A 22,369-nucleotide genomic window follows, 5' to 3' on the forward strand; every position below is an offset into this window, starting at 1 on the left:
TTAATTAATAGTAGCAATATAATATTATTATAATCATTACTGGTAGTAAAAAAATGGAACTGTTACATTCCACAATTCTGAAGCAAAAGGCAAAATTTCGTTGAGCCACAGACTGGCCTCAGGAAAGATTAGAAATAACAGAAAGATGAACCAAACCCCACATTCCTGACAGTGTTTTCCTGCAAACGAAATCTGAAAAGCACAGTTCGTAACGGACTGCTCAAACCTCGTGTGGCCTGAAGCATCCTGAGCAGTCTTGCAAGAAAGTTGCTTGTAAATTTAGTGGGATATGTTGAATTATGCATAGACAATTCCTTATTGTTGGATTAACAATATACCCTGGGTTTTGTGAGGAATGAGAATAAATATGCTTTTAGGTTCCAAGAGTTAGGACTTGCTAACGTGCTCCCAAAGAAGCCTGCCAGGTTAGTCCATGGCATGGTTTGAAAATGCTTTTTGAACTGTACCACAGACAAGGAAAGTTCAGCACTCTGCTCCTTCTCCATTATAAGGAACTGAATTAGTGAAAATTTGTTGGTTCTCAATGTTTTATGCCTAGAGCTTTCCAGTCACAATGAAGAAAAGCGAGCATGCTCAAGAACATATTTTCAAGAACGTCTGAGTATCTCAGGCATCTCCAACTAAAATACCAACGACGATGTTGCTTTGTGTAATTCCAACATAGTTCTAATTGCAGGACCCAGAGTAAGTGAATAACAATACTTTGATGCACAACTGGGTATAAGTAATCAGTCCTGAAACATACAGATTACAGTTCTCTCTAGGAAAATAATATTATTCAAATTATTGGTGGAAGCTTTGAATGAAACAGTATCTCCACTATTTTGAAATCAGGCAAAATCCCATTTCATTTGAGTCAGGGTTTCATCCCAAAGACTTGAAATCATTACTAACCAGCTGTTTTAAAAGCACAGTCAATGTAAATTTGTCTGAGGTCTGAAAACACTTGATGAAAATGATTTCTGGTCTTGTTTTATAACACGCTGATCTCTACCTGTGACAAAACAAGGCAGCAAATGTTAGGAATGGGAATGATTTGGAGCATCCCAAATATATACATATAATATTTTGGTTTGTTTCTTTTGTTTGATTGTTTCACAGGTAGCAGTGACAGTAAAGAAGGAAGAGCTGTGCTCTGCCTAGTTCTATGCCTTTGGAGGATGCTTCAGTACATGAAGGTCATCCCCCTGCGACCAGATATTCTTGTATAGCATATAGCATACAGCAAAGATTTATCACACAGTAAATTTGATCAAACATAGCACTTGTTGCCAAGACTATAGAAATCAGCCTAACTCTCCTAAAGGTGCCTCAGCACTACGTTTTTCTTTGCCAGATCGAGCACTGTCAACAACATCAGCCTCCTTTTGCAAATTCCAGGTCTAGAGACATGATCTAATTTCACAGGTAATTACTGAAGTACCAACACCACTATGTGAAGAATGTTATATTCTTCTGCTAAAAATCCGCGTGCTAGTGCTGTGGTAAAGTTGATTCCAATTGGCTGTTGTTTTTAATGCACGTACTAATGTGCAGAAAAAGAGCTGTTAAAACAGTGACAAAAGGTAATGAATGAAACCCTCATTTCTGAGGGCATGTATTATGACATTCCACTATTTAAAATCTGCAAAAATAAACTAAAGTTATTTTAGCATTTTAAAACAATGGATCCTCCACAGGCTGTATATACATATATTTTCTGGAAAAGACATAGGGGAACTCATGCCCCTAAACATGATTTTCTTTAATAAGTAAGTATTTTACAAAGAAGATATGTAGAATTTTCAGTATCTGTCCTCAGTGAAACTGTTCCGTAAAATCTTGCTTAGTGTTAGAATAAACTACATATTTTATAGTGGCTGCTTTGAAGTAAAGGAATTGAGTTTGGTTTTTTTCCTCTACAAAATACATAAACTTAATGAACAAGCTTTTTAAAGACAATATCATCTGCCATTCAGCTTACAGAAACCAACAGACTTTGGTTGCTGTTTCACCTCAGTGCTCATGTGCTGCTGCTTCAGCAGCATTTGAAAATGGAAAGAAACAATGTGCAAAAATGCCTGAAGGGACTCACCATCTTTTTCAAGACCAAAGTAAAGTCAGAGCTAGCAACATACAACTAGAAAATGTGGGATATTTTCCTGAGTCTATTTTTGCAGCTAAGTGTAACCACTTCTGTGAACTAAGCTGAAAAAACCTAGACTGCGCAGACTGTACCTGATGCCATTTCAAGAAAGGACTTTGATAGAAATTGCTTTTAGTTCTGTCACTGTCAGTAGAAAATGCCAAAATGCCAAAATACACATCACAGTTGTGCATGACTGTACTAACCAAAAAGGCAGTAAGGGGCAAGCTGAATTACAAAAGCTGCATTGCCCACGTAAAAAAAATAGAATTCATCCTCTGGGCTATATGCCACTCTGTGTCATTGGTGCAAACCTGGAGGTCAGCAAGAAGCACTATGAATTTACAATGGCATGACTGAAAACATAATCTTTCCTCTAGCACTTAAGTTTTATGCAGCATAAAATATGTATGGATGCTTGACAACTTTTCCTTTCATTACATACAAAAGTGACTCTCTTCCCTCTAAAATAACACTGTCAAACCAAGAGGGACTGCCAGAAAGCTGTCAGAGATAATAATCTATTTGCCCAGGTTCCTGAATAGAAATGAACAAGAAGGTATTGAGTGTCAGTTCCTAGCACAAAAATTAAAGTTCCATGCCTATAATTAGGTCGTGTGTCATGTCCTCCCCTTGTCACCCCCCCCCAAAAAAAAAAAAAAAAGAAAAGTTTTTTATATTAAAAGAATTTTTAATTATTTTTCTGTAAGTAATTGGCTAGATGTATTGTGGGACATTTACCCAAGGGTTAGTGATAAATAAGATTAAAAGTGCAAAACTGCAAAATTCCTTTCAAACTCAAATGAGTTTCAAGGACATTTGCACTAGAAAGACTATTCCTGGTTGTACTCCAAGTGCAAATGCTGTAAATGCCCACTTTAAAGGTAGAGAAAAATTTCTTTTTGTTTCCTTGCATTTGGAGAAGATGAAAAGGTGAAAAAATAGCACTGGCAGCTTTAATTTACATAGCTGATAGCTTCATCCCATGGCGGCTCTGCACAATGTTATGTGGCTCACTGCTTGAAGGTTTTGTGCCCTTTTTTTGAAATTGTATTACATAGTACATGTAAGCAACAATAATGTACAAATGAAGGTTCAAGACCTTTGATCTCCAAGTCTGTCCCTAAACATGTTTTTTTAAGTGTACAGAAAAGCAAAGCCCTAAGCGGAGACTGGAGATCCAGTTTTTCTTCTCCCCCTCCCCTTTCTTTTTAATCCATAAAAACAATTGTTTTTTGGTCCCAGCAAGGTTTTACACCCACCAAAGTTGCTTTCTGAAACAATAAACACTGAGTAAACAAAATGCTAGCAGGCCCCTTTCCCAAACCTGAGGACTTTCCCTTTAATTCTCCAGCTGTTTTTTTTTTTAATTTAATTATTATGTTAATAATGTTTCAAAATCAAATATTAAGTTGTTTTCTCATGGAAAATTCTCCAGCACCTTCTAGCCTGCATGCTCTCTGCTGGGGGTCCTTGTATCTGGAATACCGCAGGCTGTGCCTCTGCTGCACCTAGGTGATTGTCACCAGCACCTAGGGATGATCTGTGCTCCCCGGCCAGTTCCTCCAACACAGCTCACATTTGCAGTGCTCGTGGCTGGTCCCTACAGCAATCTGTTGGTGGTGTCCTGCACTATACATCGTGTGGAGGGGTCTCGAGATAAATACGCCCTCTCTGGGGCTTCATTTCATGGACCGACACTGTGTAAGCCATGTGCCGCACTACCCTGTTTCCCAACCCCATATGATTATTGTTACATGACCGTGGCTACAGCCACCTTGTCACAACAGCATGGTTCTCCTCCTGGCCCCACATGTCCTTCTTGGGGTCTGAGGCACATTGGTAATGCCAGCATTTTAAAAACGGGTATCTCTTCATAAAGTGATGAATAAGAAGAAGGTTACCTTGTACGCTTCTTTAATCATGTATAGTACCATGATAAATGCACATTCTAAGCAATGGCATCCAGAATACGTGGTGTGTTACAGAAGCGGGGTGGGGTGGGGTGGCATGAGAGTTTGTAAGGGAATGGACCCTTGCAGAAAAATGCTGGAGGACAAGCCAGGCTGACAGAGCAAGAGCTGAAGTTTTGTCCGTACTGTTTATTTCAACAGGCTCCATCTCAGTCTAACCACTGAACTGTTCCTGGATCTCGGCGCTGATGATGGGGAAACTATTGATCCTGTTGAAAGATGATCCCCTCGGAGCAATACAGCCTGTTTCCAGAGGGGACAGGCAGAGCAGCAGGACCTTGAGATGAAACAAGGAGTGATCTGAGACTGTGGACTCACCCGTTGTCTGCCCTGGGTCACCTGAAGCCATTCAAATGGGTTTACTATTTTACCAAATGCTGATGTTCTGTGAACTTCCTGGATGTCATAGCTACGTAAACTCTCTGACATATGGCTATATGCACAATGGTACATATACATATCTATGGTGGCTATAACTTATACTAGGAAATAAAAAGGGAGTGCATTCTTTTTACCCGCTACTACTCCACTTACTCATAGCCATTTACACAATATTGTAACTCCCAGACTAAATAGGCAGTAGAAGTATATGTTTAAGTTGTTATAGCTGATTATTTATATGCTGGTTTATCATGAGGTGTGCTTAGACAATGACCTCTCTGAAACAGAGGTAAAAAGCAGACTTCAAAATTATTTCCTACATTTTCCCACTAGTTTCCAGTAAAAATTAAATCTGCTATAAGGTGAACTAAAGAGCTAACATAGCATGAAATCTAATCACATTTTTCAAGCAAAACTAACATCTACAGAAAAGTTTACAGGAACCATCTCATCCTGCCATTAACAGAAAAATTAGCTTTTACAGAATTAGGAAGTTCAAGCCAATGGTGCTGTATAGTGTTCATGCTGCTCCTGCAAGAATTGGCTGACATTATTGTGAGATGACCACTGTGTTCCCATCTTTGACAAGCCATGGTCAGCACAGGTGTGTGAGTCCTGGAAACGTACCCTCTCAAGAGCCACCTTTATGGAAGAGGAGGCAAAGATGGCAAACTAGTAAACTGGGAGAAAGAACAGAATGTTTCTGATATTCTGTCTGTCAGATATTAGAAAACAATCCCTTCATCTCCCTTTCTATAGTATGAATACTCAATGGTGTCCTGGCGGTACTGCTGTCAGGATGTTAATAAACACAACAAATATAACTACAGCTCCTGTCTCTATTGTATCCTTTTGTTTATTTCTTTATTACTAATATAAAAGGCAAATAATAATGAAAAAACCCACACTCACGTCAATCAGCACATATAAGTCCTGAAAGACTTTAAAACACAAACAAAAGTTTCTTTTGCCATGTCCTTTCCAACATTATCTTCTGACTGATCCAAGAGGTAAAGCTGGTTTTAACTAAGCATCCCTGACTTGCTAAACCAATTGTTAGAGACATCTCTTCACGCAATTTTGTATTAAAAATAAAATAAATATGCAGATAGAGGACCTACTTCAGTAACAACCTACATTCTTCAGGTAACTGCAAAATATTGGGCACCTCTTTAGGATTCAGTGCTAAGGGGCTGAGGTTTCATCCATCACAGCAGATGCAAAATTTTCACTGACTTGACTAGAACCAGACTGGCAATAACTGATGTGGATGGAGTAAGCAAAGGCAACATGGAAAGCAAAATTGATTCTGCTTCCTGTCAAACTTATTGAACTTGAAAAGAACTAAAAGGGTAAATTTCCAACTATTTCTGTCCAGCTCTACTCCTGTAATTTACATTCCTTCTAGCAGAAAATTATGATTTAACTATTGACTACGGCACTTTTTTCTTGAATAAAATTCAGTGCAACACAGTGACTGCTTAAATAGTAGTTATAAAAAGCCTTATGCAATCTTTCAGTGCTTAAATAGAGTTTGACCTGCAAAGGTCACTCCTAACTCTGTTCTACAGCACAGAGGACTTGAGGCCAAAACAAGTAAATTGAGCTTTGGTCTCCTGTATGAATTTAGGAAGTCTGTAAATAAGAACAGCCTGCTTTCTTGATTCTCAGGTTCCTCCATGCTTTCAAGGTACCAGTGCAACCAACAAAGATGTACATTACTGCCAGTGAAGTATCCAAAAATGATATGATCTGTATTTTAAAATGCATAGCTTGAGCTTGGTAGGCAACTCTTCAGTGAAAATCAGTGACTGATGAAGCAGAATTCACAAAAACCTGAACTAAACTCATCAGTTTTCTTAGACAAAAAAAATCTGCAATCAAGAGCTCTATTTTTTGCTCCGACTGGTTTGAGAGTCTACTGTACCAAGATCCAAAACCAACCACCAGAAAAACATGTAAAAGAAAGAATAATAACTACTACAAGCATGTCTGTTTCTCAGTTCTATTGAATTCAAAACCACAAATGCCTGTTCATGTAGCTGCATTCACTGTTTAAAGTCATTAGCCAAAAAAAAAAATACAGAGAGAAATAGAGAGACAAAAGTGGCTATCTGGGAAGAAAACAACCCTCTAATATTCAGAATCTTCTGGTGCTAAGTCATCATGCTCTCTTTTGTGGACAGAATTTATGTCTGTAATCTCAATCACCCTGACAAGGGCCTCACGGTTATCTGCCTCCATTTACTAACATTTGCTGTATAACGCAGTATCAGAAATATGGAAAAGACCCGGTGGGAAATGTTATCTTCCCACCAGACGTGCACTTTTGCTCTGTATTTACCCATTCCCTATTTAAACCTTCATTTAGTAACAGAGGCAGAAATACTTCTTCAATTCCCACGTAAAATGCCCCTGGGAATTGTCACGGGAAGAGTACCACTTTAGAACTGTCAGACAGAGACACTTTATTAGCTGAAGGATGTTATATCACCCCGAGGTCTAAAATATAAACGAACTGCAATTCAGATGACTTGAGATCTAGCAGAAAGACAGAAGGGTGGAAAGCTTCCCAGAGAGATTCCACAGGGAGAAGTCTGATTTATTTAACACAGATAAATACGACAAAAAGATATTTATATCCCAAGTTTTAATAAGTTTATGCTTGACAGGAGGAACTGAAGAGATCCTTGAGCAGCAGCTAATATACAGAACAAGATGTTAACTAGGAGAGTTGGAAGGGGAAAAAAGGAGCTCCAAACAGCTGAATTCAATATAAAGGCAGAAGATTTTGGACACACTGAACACCTCTCGGTTAAGATATTATGGGCCAAAGGAGACGATGTACTTTTTGAGCACCTTATCATTTGTACTCTGTGTTAAAATCCAAGGGATCTTCACAGAGCCTCTAGTATTTATGTTGAGCAGAGTGTTTAGATATGAAAGGTCAGAGCTGCCTATAAAAAGACAGCAAGTGAGAAAGTAAACTGAGGACAAATCAAAAGATTATTTTAGAATCTGCCAATGTGAAAACTTTGCCTTTTCTCAAGAGGCAGAGATGTTCTTTTCTATATTGAAAGAAGGATTTGGGGTTTGCTGTTAAAAACACTGGAAAGCCATTAGATGATTCCCCGTGAGTGTTATTTTGAATGTTACTATTTTTTCTTTGAGCAAAGCAGCACTCTTTATGTCTGTTAATGGGTTATCAGTTTTCCCCCACATTGAAGACTTCAGAAACTTTTGATTTCATTCGAAAGGAATTTTGGTTAAGCTGCTGAAGCAGGTAGATATAATCAAGTGGAAGAAGAGGGTGAAATCGTGACACGGGTTTAACCCTGCACTGAGTTGCGTTTGCATATGGCTTTGGGAAAATTCTCATGACAGTTTTTCTGGTAAAGAGATGTGAGAATACGACATTTGCCCGTTGCTGATTTCTTCTGTGCTCAAGAAAGAAAGTATTAGCTTGTTAAAGGTTTATAAATAAATACAACTTCATCAACAATGTAACCTCCTAATTGCAAGATCACAAATTTTGAGTAGGTTCTTAGAGTGAACAGGTAGCATATACTTAAACTAAATTATTTTAAAGATTGTAGCAGAATATCAGAATCCTTTGGTATGCAAAAATGCATTGTAAATCTGCTTTTAAAAAGTTCTTAGCAAAAGCAGTAACACTTCTTTTTTCCATCTTCTCAGCTGAGCACTGCTTCCAGCAGTCCCTTGAGTAAACCCAGCAATTTCTGGGAAGTTTGCCTGAATCTCATGATGCCAAATGCAGAATTTAGTCAAAAACTATATGGAGCAGTAAAGATGAATCTTTTGACTGTTTTCTGAGATTCTCTCCTATTATTAATCCCTGTGCTAGGACATACAGGATTGTGAAGATACTAATCACAGTTTAGTCTGCAGAGAAAAGTCATTAGGATGTTTAACTCTTGATTAATACACAAGATTTAAGTATTTCACCTGTGTAATTCTGCACAGCCAGTAGCTTATCTCTTCTAATTAAATCTTTATTTCAGCTCTCAGTGGGCCTGATTTTCCTCTTACTAACAGCAAGTTTATTAATATAACTCGTCAATCAAGTGGTGGTAGTGTATAAATAAGATTAACGTAAGAAAAAGTGAAATCAAGGCCATTGACTTTGTATATACAAACAGTTCTGCTGGTCTGTTCACAACTAAACAGTGCTTACCAGACACTTAACAGAGTGCTGGGCAGGGAAGGGAAGAACTTTTATACTGTTTAGAGACCTGTTTTGAATGAATAACTGGCAAGAATATCAAAAAGTAAAAAATATGCTCAGTAAGCAAAACTAGGCAGTAAGTATAACCACAAGAACTAATCATCTTAGTCCCTTTCGCATGTACTACAAACTCAAAGCTAAACTGCATAAGGTAAAATGTTCCATTACATTCAAAATTGTATTATGGTCAAAATAGCGTATACTGTATTGACATAGTAAAAAAAAATATTAGTTTTTACCAGCTCTTTACTGCCTCTACCATTCACCAAGCTGAAGCCCAGGACAGCTCAGGGGATAGCTGTCTGGCCACTGTTAAACAAGTTACAAGCGGGTCAAGTAAAATGTGAAAATCTGCTTTGCCATGTCAGCACTAAAGCCTGTTGCCTTTTATTAGTAATGCAAAAATCCTATGTAATGGACTACCACGTATGTAATCATCCCTGATTCTTTTCAGCATGTGTAAAATAAACATGACATTTTCAAAACCAAGATACATTTAAAAGCTTTAATCAGATGTATAGAGATGAGGCAGAAGTTTGAAAGTGACTAAAGGCATGAAAGAAGCAAAATAAATGGTATCAAACATATTAAAGAAGAAAATAAAAACATTTTTGCAAAACAGTAAGTGATCTACAGAAAATTATCTAGGAACTGCTAATGCTAACATCAACTGCTTGTGATTTTTCACAAGGAGTAACAACAGAATGAAAAAGGGAATTTGAAAGAGGGTAGATTCAGAGTAGATATTATTACTGTGAGGCTGGAGAGGCACTGGCAAAGGTTGCCCAGAGCAGCTGTGGGTGCCCTGTCCCTGGCAGTGCTCAAGGCCAGGTTGGAGGGGGCTGTGAGCAGCCTGGGCTGGTGGAAGGTGTCCTTGCCCATGGCAGGGGTGTTGGACCTGATGATCTTTAAGGTCCTCTCTAACCTAAACCATTCTCTGATTCTATGATTCTATGAATTAAAGCATGACAGATAGTAGGAATGCCTCTTAATCAGGCTGAAGATAATTTTGAACTCCAAGCAATGAATGGAGAAGCTTCAGATATACAAAATCATTTAAATAATGAAAAATTCAGTGATTTTAAATGTAAAGTAATGTCTGCTTCATGATTTTCATGAATTGCCTACTATTAATCCAAACGTTTTCCCACAGCATGCTATATAAACCTCTCATAATCACTGTATTGACACAGAAGTTAAACTTTTTCTATTTGACCACTTAGAGCATTGTATCCCTTCATTCACAATATGAAAGAGAAAAAACAGAATTACTTGGCATAAAATTAAGTATAAACCCATTTGTGATTTCTAAAAGTAGTAGCTCTCACTCTTAGCAGTCAATTTATTCTGCTTGTTGATTATTTGATGCTCTTGCCTCTAAACCTTACAGCTGTCTACAAAACAGCGGTGGTTTGACCCTGGCTGAACACCAGGTGCCCACCAAAACTAGTCTATCACCCCCCTCCTCAACTGGACAGGGGAGGGAAAATATAACGAAAGGCTCATGGATGGAGAAAAGGACAGGAACATCACTCAATTACCATCATTGGCAAAATAGATTTAACTTGGGGAAATTAGTTTAATTTACTATTCAGATCAGGAAAAAAAAAAAAAAAAAAATCCTTCTCCCCACCTCTCCCTTCTTCCCGGGCTTAACTTAATTCCCAGTTTCTCTCCCTCCTCCCCACCACTGGCACAGGGTGGTGGGAAACGGGGCTGTGTGGGGTCCCTCCCACAGGACACAGTCCTCCACAAACTCCTCCAATGTGAGTCCTTCCCACGGGCTGCAGTTCTTCATACACTCCTCCAGCATGGGTCCCTCCCATGGGGTGCAGTCCTTCAGGCACAAACTGCTTTGGTGCGGGTCCCCACAGGGGTACAAGTCCTGCCAGCAAAACACCTTCAGCACAGGCTTCCCACAGGTCACAGCCTCCTTAGGGCATCCCCTGCTCCAGTGTGGGATCCACCCCAGGCTGCAGGTGGAGGGCCTCCGTGGGCTGAGGGGCACAGGCTGGCTCACCATCGACTTCATCACGGGCTGCCAGGGGATCTCTGCTCCAGTACCTGGAGCACTCATCCCCTTCCTTCACTAACCCAGGAGGCTGCAGGGTTGTTGCTCTCATGTATTCTGAGTCCCCCCTTTCACTGGAACAGATTTTTTTTTTTTTTTTCCCCTCTTCTTAATATGCTATTACAGAGGCCCTACCACTGTTGCTGATGGACTTAGCCTTGGCCAGCAGTAGGTCCATTTGACAAGAGGGAAGGTTCTGGCATCTTCACACAGAAACTACACCTGTAGCGCACACCCACCCCCACACACACCCACTACCAAAACCTTGCAATGCAAACCCACAACAAGAACTTTTTACAATGTCCTGTAAACGATTCCCCTTACTGACTCTGTAGGTAAGTAGTAAACATGGGTCTGTGCAGCAGCTTAGTTGTAACTTCTATGTGTTATTTCATTGTTATGTTTGTGAAGTGTATAGTTTTAAACCTGCAGCTGCCTTTCTCTCCTTGAACAAAATACTCAAAATAATTAAGTATGAAAGTTCTGTCAAGTCAAAAAGAAAATCTTTTTCACACACTGTTTGATCCCTCACAGGTATCACAAAGATCTTCATCAAGTAGCTCAGTAAGGAGGTTTGCAGTGCCCAGATACCAGTGAGAAGGGTGGGAAATTAACTGTATTTGGTAGGTTGGAAGGCTACACTCTCCTGTCTGAACCCCAGTCATGCTGAATTAAAGCACCATGAGTCAGTGTGTGCAGCTTTAAAGTGTTTATGGAATATTACGATGCTGAAGAACAGGCAAACCAGAACTCTGTTCCACACCAGTATCTTTAGTGCAGAGGCACAAAATTCTGTGCAGGAACAAATTCTACCATCTGCACATCAGCATACAGATCTCTCATCTAATTCCTGCCACTTAGTTCAACTAGTGTTTCTACAGCCAGCATTAGACTATGCCCCAGAATGAACTGCTGATGTCCCCATGTTAACATGAACAGATGATGTCAAAAGCTTTGGATGAAAGTATGTTAGAATATTATTAGAGGTATATAGAATAAGGACTAAGAGACTTAAGTTTGCTCCAGGGAAAAACACGCCATTACAGGTGACAGGCGTAAGTACAGCAAAACTATAAAATACCAAACATGCCTGCATCTAGGCTGTGGTTATAGTCAGCCTTATTCTTTGTGACAACCAAGGTGCGTACCTCCCAATAGACAGAAGTCTAATTATTCATCCCCGACATGCAGCTACATAGAAGCCTGCACACTTGACTACAGAAAGTTCTGCTTTGCCAGCTGTTAAAAATAATCAGTGGAAAAGCGTGCATCTTGTATCTATAGGGCCACAACACTCAGAAATCTTTGTGCCAAAGGCAGACCCCTTTGACTTCTACATAAGCCCAGCAGGTCGATCTGCTGACATCTGTTAATTCCCTGCACAACAAGGGAACAAGAAGGTCGCTGTGATATTTGCCGTACACACAGCAGCATTCCTTCTGCAGCCTTCCCTGTCAGGTGCCATATTTTGCTTTCTTACGTTCACACACACAATTCATCTTACAGGCACTGAAATGCAACAGGAGCAACAAAATACTAAAATATATCAAAGCTTTCCCAGCTATGTAAATATGAAAAATCCATACAATGAAAATTGAACAATAAATGTATTTGTATTACGGTAAAAATTGTAATAACAAAGGAATCTATTAACTCTTCAAGATATTCAAACTGTAGTATGTAGATATTGGATTATGATGAGATTAAGAACAGCATCACAGCTATAAAAATGTATGGCTGTATATGATTCTTGGGCTATTATGTAAGCCAGGGGTCCTCAAACTTTTTAAACAGGGGGCCAGCGTGCGGATGAAGTGGCAGGCAGTCATCTGTGGCTGCTTGGTTCCCCCCCCAACCCCCAGCGGGGAGGGGGGGTGGGCAGGGGGGTTCTGTAAATACCAGGGGCCGGATTGAGGACCCTGGGGGGCCGTATCCAGCCTGTGGGCCATAGTTTGAGGACCCCTGATGTAAACTAATCATACATAGTGAAAAGTTTTACACTGAAGAATATTCAATTCAGATTATTTCAGAAGACAATCAGAATACAAATACTCTGGTTTTACACCACAGTAGTTAGGGAATTTTTGCTGATGAGGGTAATGGTCTGGAGAAAGCAGAAGAGCACATTAACAGTTTTTACATGTGTTTACTTACCAGAATATAAATATAATGGAATCTGGAAACGGTTTTGTATCAAGATATACACTGGGCAAAATTAGTGACAAATTGCTGAAATTCTTATTTCTTGTAATATTTAGCTAATCAGCACTGAAATCTTCCTTGGACCAAAAAGGCACAAGGAAGCTCATAAAGAAGTATAATGGCTAGCGACTACTCTCTGTAAACTGGGATTTGCAGTAGACAGAGCTAAGGAAGAAAGAATGAGGGTGATAATTCCACGTGTTTCCTAATTGTGTTGCACTAGCACCTTAAGAAACCTTCTTGTTCAAGATCCTACTGTGTTACCAAAACATTACTTAATTCTTTCATGAGTGTATTCATACAACAAAGGCAATAAAATGCTAACTTGTAATCTATGGTGTTGATTTTTTGTGCTAGAAAAATTGTAATGATGGAAGGATATACGATGTAGTTTTCATTTTACAAAACAGGTGAATTCTGGGGGTTTTTGTTATTTATATTTTATTGTTATTATATTATGTTCTTATTCATTATATAATAATATAATATTGTTATTCATATTTATTATTATACCTTTAAAATAGTTAATTTCATTTCATGCTCAATTCTATTTCATTGTTAAGAGAAAACTCACCAAAATTTCCACTTGCAAAATGCAACTTTACTTTCCTACTTAATGTGAGTTTTCTCATTAAAAGGTGCTGTTTTTTTTCCTAACATTTCCTCAAGTCCCTGTTTATATAGCTGTGTTGACAATATATTTTCAAATAGAAGATTAGACATAAAAACTACTGTCATTCATTCAGAGCTATACCAGTATATCTGTCCTGTTGATGAAAACTGAAGATACCACCATGGCCTTAAGAAAATATGCTAATCACAGATGTTTTCCAGCTAAAAAGAAGTCCACTTTTTGGCTAAGAAACTAGGTTACCGTATATGCTGCTTCAACCAATCACTAGAGATATTTTTATGTGGAGCTAGATCCATTTGCAGGCAAATAATTTTTCAACCCACGGTTAGGTCATGACTTTGCTAAGAAAAAGTGTTAATTGACATGATGTAGCTAACACCATATTGGCTACAGCTGTTCTAGAAACCCACATAAAGAATCTAGATTAAAAGTATAATTTATCCAAATGGAAGAATCAAGTAATTTTAAAAAGCTGATGAACTGACACCAACATACACCCTTTCCTCCAGAAACAAACCTAATACTCTACATTTTACCCAGTATTTTCCAAAACATCCTTTGTTAGGTGCTGAATGCTCTGATACTTCTCTAGCATGACTCTACAGAATATTTGGAGAATGCCACAGTATTTTTCATGCTAGCCTTGTAGCAAAACCCAACTATTATTGCTTTTTTTATTTTTTTTTATTTTTTAAAATAAAGCTTTTGAATTATTAGGAAGTAATAGGAGCAGCCTAATTATTAGGCAAGTCTCAACAAGGGAGTACCCTTCCCTTTTGAAACCAAATATTTTCCAAGAGAAGATTGCAAGACTGGAAAAAACAAAAAAAGAATCAATGCTGCCTCATAGATAAGGGGTGATATGTTTTCTGGGTTTCATGACAGAGTAAGAATATTTGCACCTTTATTCTTAATCTACTGGTTCAATGTTCTGTTTCAATATTCTTCCACCTCTTACTCAAAAAATCATACAATAAAGTATTTAACATAGTTGCTATTTAAATTTTAATTTTTGTAAAACAATTGTTCTGAGTTTTAGGTCCATGATGCTTTTAAACAACACCAACAAAAGATGATACCAATAAAAAAACCCCAGCACTTACCTGATGAGATGTCTATTCGGTTCTTCTTTACTTGGGTGACATTGATATGGACGCTCACTTTGCCCTCATTTATGTCAATCTCAACATTCCCCAGGTCGTCCGCAAAGTTGCTGAAGACAAGAAGTCCATTGGGGTTCCAGGTTCGGAAAAGGAAACTGACTGAAAACAGATCCTGACTTGGACGACCAGGAACCTCAAGGTAACTGGTGGCATTGAAAAAGACAGGCACTGTATGTGGCTCCACACAGGAAAAGCTTAAATTTCCCTAAGTAAAACATAAAAAAAGCAAAAAAATAAGCAAAATGCTAAGATTCCACTACATTCATAGCTAACCCTAGAAAAGCATTCTAGTTTTCATTCAACCTAGAGACTACTGTGATCAAAGCAAGCTGCATGTTCAAATGTGCTATTAATATTATCATTATAGTTAATACAATGACTCTGATGTGTCTGTTCATTCTAGCAGTGGCCCTGATATATTTTGTACTGTACAAACACACAATAAGAGGCAGTCTTTGCCTGAAGAGTTATAGTCTAACTAAGATAAAGCTTAGACAAAAGCATTAATATTCCCAGTTCAAAGACGAAGAAATGAATCACACAGAAACTTTGGATTGTTGGTGGTCACCAAAGAAGCCTACAACAGAACAGTAATTCACCCTTTTATAAAAATTAAATACAGCTTTACAAATATCCTTATGTCAATGCATCAATCAATACAATACATGAGGTTGTGAAAAGTATGCATAATACCACATGAAGAGCTAGCCTTTCTGTTGGATAATACTAGATAAGCTAATACTTCATTTCATGGAGCAGAAGGATTTGGAGTAGCTGATCATGAAAAATGCCTAATACTTGTAGTTAGTCAATAATCTTCTCTGTAAAAGAAACCTCATTTTTCAGACTGAAATTTTACTTTTAGGGGAATTGAAAAAAATCAGTCAACTTTATTGATTTCCAAAGCTTTAAAATGTGTCTGTAAACAAGACTAGAATCTGGGACATGAATTTTTCACTCTGAGTCTTGTAATTTCTCATGAAGGGCCACAATGTTAGATGCATTACCATTTTTTTCCTTAGAAAGTGTAAATATTTTTTAGTCATCTCTGTTCAGAATTGACTGTTTAAGGCACCAATGCAAATATAACAGGAAATTTTCCTCTGCTGAAGAATTCCGCTAACATGTGGCAAAGTGGATCTTGTTCTATGGTTCGGTTTTCTGATGCACTGTAGCAGATAGATAATCTGTGGCAATTTCAGTTCAATATTGGAAGGAAGAATTACAACTCATGCAGTATGGAAATTATTACTGTGATCAAGACAGCAATTTCTTTGATATTTATTTGTACATTTTAAAAAAATACTAAGGATTGGGCAACGTTTTTGAGGGTACCTAGTTATTTAGAGATGAGGTTCACTTAAGAACTGTTCAGAATACCGATAGTATTCAGTCATCTTCTTCGTCACACAAATATGTAAATTCCGTATTACTGTCTTCCTGATACAATCTTCTATGTCACATATTTTTGTATTCATAGTGTATAAATGCATTTGAAAGTTCATCTTGAAGGAAGTTTGAGAATATGGAAGCAAGATAGGAGTTTTGTGTATGAAAATGTGTGGTAGAAAAGTCCTACATAATTTTTTTTCAGAAGTAATTATTTTCAATTGGAGATGGGTGAGATTACATCAATAAGCAAGATTTAGTGCTCATTTACCAGCATCCAAACCCATCACTTTTAAAAAGAACAACACATCAGAAAACAGCTTATTTGTGTCATAGCAAGATAACACCTGTGTGGCAGATTCAATTTCTTATATATTATACCCATGTCAAAACTAAATGAATAAAAATAATTATTGCACTCGGATTCTTACATTACTCTGCATAACCACCTCTATCTCCTACAGAAAATCAGAAGTTATATTGTCACACAGTCAACATATAAAGGCCAGTAGAATTAGTAGCAAGTAGACTATCAGACTAGCAGCCTCCATCGTGAATTAAGTAACACTGACATTTCCAATTATCTGTAACTAGAGGAGAGGTCTCTTTATACCAATGTCCTAAAATGTTTTTTTTCTATTTTTATGAAAAAAAATCTCAGCATTACAAACCATGTTCTTTTGTACATCAGTGGTCCATGAATAACAAAAACATATCCATGGACTTTGGAAAATAATGAGCTAAAAAAGCTATAGGAAGCTTTTAAATTTCAGTGTGATGAGAGAAATCACAACTACTTTCTGACTAAAGGCAAAGGACCTCCCCTTACCTCCTTTGCTGCTAAGCTGCTTGGTTATTCTGTGTTTGGGGTTTTGGTTGTTTTGTTGTTTTGTTGTTTTTTGTTTTTGAGGGGTTTTTTGGTTTAAAAGTTGCCTAGAGATTTTAAGTTTTCAGCCAACTAAATATTACATCAAAGCAGTTAACTCACTTGTTTAAATAGGTTTAGTCTGAACATTTCCAAGCGTGCTACAGAGTAACTTTGATTAAACCAAAAAAAAATTATATGGAGAGAAAAAAAAAGCTGGAGAGTGGCTGAAATACCCTGTGTAACTCTTTGCTACCATTCTCAGTGTAATACCCTATGGATTAGAAACAACTTCTGTGACAGTTAAGGCAGTCCTGTGCAGACACAGAAGGCAACAGCATTTTGTAAGACAGAGATCTGTCATTCAGTCACAGATGCCTGTTAAGTAGCACTCAGAAAGCACTTTGTCAGACATTTTTAAGAATTTCTTTTGGGGCCTTGTTACTGAGAAGAACTAACAATTTTGTCATAACAAGAAGGTTTTCATATCCAATTGACGCTTTCCTGTCATCCTGATGGTTTGGATATTTGCATGTATAACACTTATTAATGTTAATGGCACCGAGTACATTCAAACCCTTTTTCATATCAGTGAGTGCATTTCTAATGAACAGCCTCACTGCATAAAAGATTTCTTGAGGAAGTAACATATAATTCTAATTTCTCTGCTAGTTAGTATTTTCCCTACTGAGCTATTCAGGTTAATCTGAACTGGATTATTGATTCCCTCTATGACTGTGATTCAGAAAGCAACTCCTTGTTTAAGTACAGCCCATCTGATACAAATTGTCACTGGGTCTAGGTCAAGTTTTGGAGTTAATCTGCAGCTTGCCTCTAGAAAGGCATTCTCATTTTTAGGAGGGAAAGAGATCTCTTGTATATTCAGAGTGACTTGCAGAATAGTTGTTTGAACAATGACATCTGGAAGTCAAACATACACTGTGCATTTATATTGAAACCGTTGGTCTTATCAGAGAATTTTTCATGTAACATTGGAAGGAAAATGGTAAAAATATCTTAATTTGGGTAGCTTGAGCTTTGGATCATGATCTTTAACCTGTGTTGCAAATTAGCTTCATGTTTAGTTCTCATATATCAATTTTGCCTATCCACATTCAGATGTTATCCCTTGTGGAAATACTACTGGGTCTTAAAACCTTTCACAATTAACACAGTCAACAGATGAATACATAGCTCCCAAAAGAGATTAAGACTACAATACCTGTTAAAACAGGATGGATCATACAGTACAGGCAATGTCCTATGCGCTAATGTTTATCATGTTATTTCAGAATTTTCCTAAAATAGCTTATTACTCATATTTGAGCTTAATATAATGTTTGCTTAATATAAAGAATTTAAAGAAAACACTTAGCTGAAGTTTGCACGTGATTACATTGAGTAATACATGGCATAGGAGCTGCAGAACTGGGTGGAGCATAGAACTAGTGGATGTAAGAATGAAGGGTAGCAAATATAAATCTCCTCAGCATTTTTTGGTTTCAGGCTTTAAAATTGGAAAGACTGTTCTGTGGAAACTAAATCCAATTAGTATTCACACTGTTTGCCCTTTATATACCTCTGGGTAGGAAAATTCGATAAAGTGACTAAATTCCCAAAATTTCTCTGCATTACTTCTCGTTAGCTTCATATTCTAGTCCAGGGGTCCTCAAACTTTTTAACCAGGGGGCCGGCGCGTGGATGAAGTGGCAGGCAGTCATCTGCGGCTGCTTGGTTTCCCCCCAAAACCCCCGGCGGGGGGGTCTGTAAATACCGGGGGCCAGATTGAGGACCCTGGGGGGCCATATCCAGCCCGCGGGCCGTAGTTTGAGGACCCTGTTCTAGTCTTTTCCCACTAGTGTTGCAAGGGTCAATATTCTTCAGTTATACAAGGCAATGAAAGTCATACAAAGCTTGTTATATTTTAGTAGAAAATATAGAAAAGATTGTCTGAGTGTTCCCAGTTTCTGTCTTAGTACCAAGTCAAGTTGCATACAAGAGTTAGCACCTACTGTGTGTGTTAGTCACTGCAAACTCTTGTTTGTGACTTGGTTCAGGAGAAAAGCACATACTCTCTCTGTCTCAGATGTCCTTTTCTCGCTAACTCTCCCTTTTGGCCATATTTATAATCTGTCTCATCTTCTATGAAAACAAATCAGGCTCCACGAAGAAGAGCAATAACTACTCAAGACCATCTATATGACTCATTCTCCCCAAAGAGCTGTTGCCATCTTATATATCACATGATAAACTTTTTTCCCCCTAATTCTTCTCCTCTAAACCTAAACAAAATATATTATTAAAGCCAGCGTTGGACTTTATTTAAATTTAAGCTACATTTAAATTGTGTTTACACCCTTACTCTTCACTCAAAGAGATGCTGGGTGGTGCTTTGTTGCTTATAACACCCATGTATACGAGACCTAAATTGTATTTTTAACTTTATTTTTGTTCACAGACAAATCAGGATTACCATCTTCTTATAATCTTTGATTCTCTGGGCTTCCTCATTCTGTAAAATTAACTTGTCAACTCCCTTTCGCTGTGTGACTTCTGAAATTCAATATCTACATCTAAGAATAACATTTTGTACTGTCGCACACCTCTTCAATATCCTTCTTTCTTCTGCTCCCCCTGCTCCCCCCTCGACTCGATACTTCTCATCACCATACTGATTGCTTGTGTTTTAGTTCTTTACATTTTGTCTGTCTTGCCTCTTCAAATGATACACTTTAGGGCAGGGAATGCCTACTGTTACGTGTTTGCACAGGATCTCCTCAATGGAGCTTAGATCCTTGTTGGATTGCTTAAGTGCCATCATCAAATACATGATTAACAACAACAGTAGTTTCAAGTGAGTCTATTTTTCGTGCTAAATCAGGCTAAAAACTAGGATAAAAAGAGCTTTTGTAAAAATCTTAAAAATACATGTTGATTTAGAGTAAAATTGATTTTGTTTATGAAAAGCTGAAGCTATTTAAATAATTCTGCTGAAAATAAAGGTCCCTTCCATTTTTATAGCCATTCTCAGAACTGGAAAACAACAGAACCATCAAATAAAACTAGCATGTCATAACCTCTTGATGTAGCACTAACACTGCCAAAACTGCTTATGTGGATTTTACTTTCATGTTAACAGGTATCAGGATTAAAAAAAACAACTACAAACAAACAAATAAAAACCAGAGAGATGATTTTGTAGAGACTGTACAGGCCTGCTAGCTATGCCACACTTTTGAAAGGATAGGATTTGCACTATAGAAACCTCTTAATTTACACTTCTGTTCAGAAAGAGCCTTTAAGAATCTGTCCTACTAACTTGCAGAGGACTTGGCTGCACAAAATGGAAAGATTGCTCCTGCACAAAGATCCTTTTCTAAATGAGACATCAGTCTTTGAAAATCACGGTTACATTTCAAGCTTAAAATGCACCACAGGCAGGAAATCACAGGTAATTTTGGAAAAAAAGAGAAGTCAAAGATTCAGGAGTTCATGCAACTGAGTAAAAAAAATAATTCTAAAAGTTGCTAAAAGTTCTTCCTCCACAGCATATATATCATGCTCTTTGCCTTTGACAATTCTGAAGGAATTCTTGTATGGAAAAGATTCTAAATAGCAGGATGTATTACTGAGTTTGTATAGGCAAACATCACATAATCAAAATTATCCTTCACATTACCTTGATAATTTAGCCATACTGCTCATAAAATGATATGGAATGTCAGTATTACTATCCAAGGAGTAATCAAATAGTAATCAATCCTTTGCACTTCATCATCACTTCATGTGTAAATCTTTACTATTTATTACATGAAGAGAAAAACAATAGTGGAACCATATATACTGTTAGCAGGACTTTGTGAAGACTGTAAACTTGTAGAGGAGAAAGCCTTGAACAACTTATTCAGACCATCTCAAACACACTGCAATAATACATTTATTTTTTACGCACATGGCCTTTGTATGCCAGCAAGCCCTTTTAGAAATATTTAAATATTTAGAGCCTTAAAAATACAGTAATTAAAGTACATTCTTTCTGCTCATAAAGCCACAATTTTAAACATAAATGCATCCATGAATGCTGAAGCAAGAAAGAAAAAAAAAAAAAAAGAATAAAAGTTTAATAAGCTCTGTAATGTTAATAAGCTAAATAAAGATTTTAAGTCTAGTATCTTGAGGCTTTTCAGAACTACCAGGAAGGCCTGTAGAAGCAGTCCCTTTCAATGACTTTTGCTATCCAGCAACCCAAGTAGCTCTGCAGGAATGGAAGATATGAGGATTTAAAGCCATAGGAGAGTTGCAATTGATTTAATAATAAATCTTGTCTGTGCTGGTTTAGTACTACTATAATTTTGGAGGAAAGGAAAGAAGTACTTATTGGTTCGGCTGATTTTCTTTTAAAAAGTAGTTATGTGATATTGAAAATGAATATTGGGAAGAAGAATTGGGGGCACAGAAATAAAACGCTCAGTAATAATAATAATAATAATAATAATAATAATAATAATAATAATAATAATAATAGTCACAAATGTACATACAATAACATCTTTGGATGTGGGGGGGGGTTTGTTGTTTTCGATATCATTCCAGTATATCAAAAAGATATTAACTACAGACACAACCTTCCAGTTTCCTTTAGAAGAACGAGCAGAAGTTTAGATGACCATCAAATTATGCTCTTACCACATTAGAAGGTTCCAATTTCTTCCTCTTGGCAAGGTCCGTGATATTGTTGCCATTGTAGTTGATACTTTCCATGCAGCCTTTGAAATTTTTCCTACTGTTAGAACTTGGCTTCCCAGAAAAAGGCATGCCTCCGAAGGTTATCTTTGAATGAAACAGAAAATGGCAAATAGTTACTGGAGGGCAAAGACTTTTAAACAAATTTGCTGTATGTATATTTGTTTTCTTTGAACACTCAAACATGGCAAACGAGAGAGCTGGCAACACTGCTTACAGAAAAAGGAAGTATCAAATAAGCAGTGTAAAAGCAGAAGAAAATCTAATGAATTTGTGATTGCAAATATTTATAGTAGTAAATTCCAAGTATTATTAGAATTGTTGAAATAGCGAGCAGATACACATCAGAGTTGTTCATATATGGACTGCTTTTCTGATCACTACTGAACAATACGTATTTAAAAGAAAAAAAATTGGAATTAAATTTCCATCCCAGTATTTTTCTAAACATATGACATTAAATTAGCCAGATGATAATCTGATTCAAATCATTCATTCAGCTCTAACTGTGTGCCAGAGCTCAGACTACAACAGATACTGTACTGCATCAGGGTCT

General features: G+C 37.4%; 1 protein-coding gene across 2 annotated transcripts in view; it reads right to left on the reverse strand.

Annotated features, from left to right (window-relative positions):
• The window catches only part of CNTNAP2 (contactin associated protein 2), a 1,162,992-nt gene that overhangs the window by 603,439 nt on the left and 537,184 nt on the right, over positions 1–22,369 (reverse strand). For both annotated transcript variants that reach the window (XM_055806132.1, XM_055806133.1), the window contains 2 exons: positions 21,757–21,900; positions 14,757–15,021 (listed from right to left, as the gene is read on the reverse strand). In XM_055806132.1, the coding sequence (XP_055662107.1) occupies positions 14,757–15,021; positions 21,757–21,900 (409 nt within the window). The remainder of the gene's footprint in view (positions 1–14,756; positions 15,022–21,756; positions 21,901–22,369) is intronic.

The sequence above is a fragment of the Falco peregrinus genome, chromosome 5, assembly GCF_023634155.1.
Source record: "Falco peregrinus isolate bFalPer1 chromosome 5, bFalPer1.pri, whole genome shotgun sequence".
Lineage (NCBI taxonomy): Eukaryota > Metazoa > Chordata > Aves > Falconiformes > Falconidae > Falco > Falco peregrinus.